We start from the raw sequence: 4464 nt of genomic DNA, 5'->3' as shown, positions 1-4464 counted from the left end.
GAGGGCGTAGCATCGTCTTTATTTGTAATCGTCAAGCATCACATTGCAATAGAGTGAATGTTTCGGTTGCAACCAAGCGAGCAAGCTAACGCTAGCAAAGTTCTAGGTAAACAAAAACAATCCAGAATGAATATTGAACAGGTGAAAAGAATCCAAAAGGTTAGCTAAGCAGTGGCTTGATGCTAATTTCAATTGGATCGCCGCCGGGCTAATTTCAGCTCTGCTGACAATGTATGAGTGTCGCTAGGTAGCTAATATCATTTACTAGTTAGTTATGTGGTCAGGATTGAAAGACAGAGATGCTAATTTACCTCCCCGCTAGTCTTACTGACTAGTTTACAGCTTAGCATGAAATCAACACCCAAAAATCCGCTGCAGTACCTTCGACGCATCTACCTTAGCATTGCCGAGGAGCATTAGTAACTGGCAAACCTTGCTTTCCGGCGTTAGCTAGTCACACACAGAAAAACGGGGCGGTACGCAAAACACATAAATAATAAATTAGAAAGTGACTCCTGAAGTTGATCGGACGATCAATATCAGGTTATTTATAGTGCCTTGGTGAAACAGCGTGATGTTGCTATGCTTTTTCCCGTCATAGACGAGATTTTGCAGCGACGCTACATGCTAGGTCACCCAGAAAAACTGCGTTCCACACTTATATGATCAATGTTGTTGTTATTATCTCAAGGGATATTCAAGTAACAACATTCCCATCTGAAGCTAGCGGGTTCGCTGAAAAGTCAGAAGAGCTAATGATCTCTCTAGCGTAATAGCTGTCTCGTTCTTCTAGCGCTAGCTCAACATTTTGCTAAATATAAAACACCTTTATATATTTATTCGTATTAGAAGTCGCAGAAATATTACACCTCTGGGTCAAGACCCGATGGAATGGCAAGTTTTTTTTTTTTTTTCCTGTTTGGTAATTGATTAGCCAATCGGCTCGGCGGAGGACGAACAGTGTGAGCGGCGTCAGCTCCCGATAAGCGAGCGACTTGCTGGAGGAACTTTACGATTTCAGGTGTTCGGGTGAAAGTTTAGTCGTTAGTAATAATTTGGAAATTTTGCCCAATCAGCGAAAGGCTTGGTGCCGACATCCTTTGTAATTTTGTGATTTGATTGGTTTGGTTTAACCCTTTAATTAAACTTATTTCAACCTGTTTGGGACATTCGTTCTTGTAAGACCAGAAGACGCCCTGTCTTGGCGAGTTAGCTTAGCATGGTGAATGGTGGCCGAAGGGACCTCTTGCTCGCTGACGCCAAACGTCAACAAGGGTGACAACAATGCTCTTGAGAAACGCCTGTTGTCTGAGTGGAATGGCCGGTTGGATCCAGCACCATTATCTGTGCTAAGCTAACAGCTAAACTAACTGTTAAGCAGCTCCTCCAACACTATAGGTCAACAAAGGCATCAACAACACTCTTGAAAAATCGCCCCTTTTCCGAGCGGAGTTTGGTTCGTTGGACCCGAACACCATTAACTGTGCTAGGCTAACTGTTAGCTGCTCCATGCCGTGGCACAGAGAGTTGGCAAGGACACATGTCCTCTTGTCTAATGATGGTGATCGCCGCCGCAGAGCGAAAGTTGGGGGTTCCTCATCATAAAAAATGGTGTCCATGATGCCGTTTGACCTTATCAAGAGCTCACATCTCCGTCGCCACCTCCGCCGCCCTTCCTCGGCCCGTCAGTTCTCGTCCGTCGTCACGTGGACGGAGGACAGGGCCTTCCCCATGCTTTGGAAGAGCGGCGTGACGAAGGCGTCGGTGGCAGCCCTCCACACCACCTGGATCGACGGCAGCAGCATCACCAGACTCCGGATGGCGGGCATCAACACCCTGTGAGGGCGCGGGGTCAGAGGTTGACAGGTTACGGGACTGACGGCTAAAGTTAGATAAAAGCTAAAGTTGCTATTCGCACAATCCTCACGTCTGCCAAAGCCCACTCCCATCGGCGTCGTCTACATTTGTTAGCGACCAGCATCTTATTGTGACAGTGTTCCCGTAGCTAAGAAGCAACAAGCTAATGCTAGCAAAGTTATTGAAAACCACCCCAAATAAATCTAAAACAGATGAAAAGAAGGCAAAACATTAGCTTTGCGGCAGGAACGCCACCCCCGACAGGTTCGTTGACTGGGTTGCTAGCATGAACGGGTACTGGGGTCACGTGTGCGAGCTGGCAGAGCTCGATCCTAATATTGGTTGATTCAGCACCGGGCTAATTTCCAGGCTAATTTCATATCCACCGAGATACGAACGTAGCCAGACGGCTAATACTTCCTGCAAGTTAGCTGTGTGATCAGGATTGAAAGACGGGGATGCTAACTAACCTTCCCGCTAGTTTAACCCACAAGCTAACAGCTTAGCATCAAATCAACACCCAACAATCCGCTGCCATCTTCACCACCTGCGGGCAGGGCTACGTTAGCGTTGCTCAGGAGCGTAACCTGCTTTCTGTCGCTAGCTTTTCACGCTATGGAAAAACGTGAGGACGCCAGGACGCGGCGCCATCAGGAGGCGGAGCTTAGTCCTCTAGCGTGTTCAAGAGAAGAAAGACTGAGGAAAAAAGGTTTTTTCCCCCCCTGGAAAATTGTAATTAAATTGTAATAACATATATTGTACAAAACTAGCAGCGCAGAAAATCAGGATTAGTCCATATGAGGAATATATTGGTGCAGCTGATCGATAATAATAATCCACCAGATTCCAGGTGTTGACCCGCTCTATTGATAAATACCTGCGGCGGCTTCCTCCGCAAACACCGCAGATATCAGATATCGCCGTCTTGTGACGCGTCTTTGTGGCGTTGGCCGTGGGGGCAGGGGGGTGTTTGAGGTTAAAGGTCAGTCGCAAGAAAAAAAAAAAAAAACAGCTCTCTGATGTCAGATGTGAAGAATGTCCCGCTCCAGGCTGGAAATAGGCCTCGGCGAGAACGCCGGCGAGGGAGGGACTTTTTTAAATGCCGTTACTTTTCCACGAACGAGAGGAAAACTTGTTTTTTTCCGGACCGATTTTCCATCGTGGAGCGGCAAACTCCACAACCTGGATGCCCGTTTTACAAAGACGGTAAATCTTACAGGGTCACGACTACTAGCAGATCCTTTCAGCGATTAAGGGATTTAGGTAAAAAAGATATTTGCATAGAATATGTGTGTCTGCCGACAACATCGCTCTGATGATTGTTTGTCTACCGGGTTTCCATTTCATTTCGGCGCTCAGCTATTGGTTGTTGGTTGTGTTACGTCACTGCAGACACTGAGAGACTTGATAAAATCAAACACGCTTGATGTTGTGATTAACCCAAGGCTAGGAAAGGAATGCTCAGATCAACTTCAACTGAACTGAGGAGATGCAACGATGGATCTTAAAATTTCCTTCTGACTTAAGTCAAGTGTAAGCCTGGCGTACATTTAAATTAAATTTAAAATTATGGAGCTACTTGTTATTACACAGTAATAACCCAGTATTACACAGTAATAACACTGGAATAACGCAGTAATAACACTGATGGAAATCTATTATTGCTATTATCCTGCACAGGTGACGTCCGGATAATGAACTACATTTCCTGGACTACATTTCCCTTCCGTGTTTCTATTTGTGGAGCTCTCCTCCCTCATGTGATGCTTTTCATCTCGTTTGTTTTGGGGAGTGGTTTGGAGGATGGGGGGGAGAGGGGGGTAGAAACGGCGGAAGTGCCCCCAACACAGAAACCCACGACCGGAAGTGGCCCCCTTACCAGACGTGGACGCAGCTGAGGAGCCCGAAGAGGAGGCCGAGGAGGAAGGCCGCGGGCACGGCGAGGAGCGCGCTCACGCCGCGGTAGCAGCCGAACTTGGCGAGCTCGAAGGCGGCGTGGCCACCGATCCACACGCTGTCGAAGCTCCGCGCCGACGGCGGCTCCGCGATCACGTCCTCGAACCCAACCTGCGTGGGAGGGGGGGAAACACACACACACACACACACACACACACACACACGCACACAGACGCACACACACGCACAGGATGAGCGATCCCTCCACCTGACAAGACTACGATCCCCACTCCCGCCCCGTGCGCGTCCCCGCGTTACCTTGAGATGCGCGTTGAGGTCGCGCCGGTCCCGATCCCCCGTGCGCGGGACGTGCTCGTCCGCGTCCATGCGGACGCCGGTGTGCGCCTTCTGCAGCTCCGGAGCCATTGGTTGGCGCGCCGCCGCTGCAGCCGCGGGGACTGCTCGGGCTCAGGGGGCCGGCGTGGGCGGCGTGGGGAGGGGAGGGGGGGGGGGCGTGGGGGAAGCAGAGGGTGGAGGGGGAAGCAGAGCGTGGGGGTCGGGGGAGAAGGGAGGACACGCAACAAGCCCCCGCGCGGAGTTTCCGCAAACAGCGCACGGTGATGACTGATGCTATTGTGCGGCGGGACGGACTGCGTGGGGGAGGGAGGTGTGTGTGTGTGTGTGAGGGGGGGGGGAGTGAAGCTGCACCCT

General features: G+C 50.2%; 1 protein-coding gene across 1 annotated transcript; it reads right to left on the bottom strand.

The window, feature by feature from the left end:
- On the bottom strand, window positions 1-4228 carry cav2 (caveolin 2). Its single transcript, XM_086149271.1, has 3 exons — window positions 4072-4228; window positions 3737-3924; window positions 1-1836 (listed from the first exon to the last, which is right to left on the bottom strand). The coding sequence occupies exons 1-3, from the start codon at window positions 4177-4179 to the stop codon at window positions 1686-1688; spliced, it is 447 nt and encodes a 148-aa protein (XP_086005397.1). The 5' UTR covers window positions 4180-4228; the 3' UTR covers window positions 1-1685.
- Between the last annotated feature and the right edge of the window lie 236 nt (window positions 4229-4464).

This window comes from Fistularia commersonii, chromosome 7, assembly GCF_037954325.1.
Source record: "Fistularia commersonii isolate RoL2024-O1a breed Wild chromosome 7, RoL_Fcom_v1.0, whole genome shotgun sequence".
Classification (NCBI taxonomy): Eukaryota; Metazoa; Chordata; class Actinopteri; order Syngnathiformes; family Fistulariidae; genus Fistularia; species Fistularia commersonii.
This window is presented reverse-complemented; position numbering and strand designations above follow the sequence as displayed.

Bases quoted from the DNA above. Each gene is read 5' to 3' on its own strand.
- cav2 (XM_086149271.1), bottom strand. From the start codon at position 4,179: ATGGCTCCGGAGCTGCAGAAGGCGCACACCGGCGTCCGCATGGACGCG. The intron at 3,925-4,071 runs GTAACGCGGGGA...CCTCCCACGCAG, and splicing joins ACCTCAACGCGCATCTCAAG to GTTGGGTTCGAGGACGTGAT. The intron at 1,837-3,736 runs GTAAGGGGGCCA...GCGCCCTCACAG, and splicing joins CTCAGCTGCGTCCACGTCTG to GGTGTTGATGCCCGCCATCC.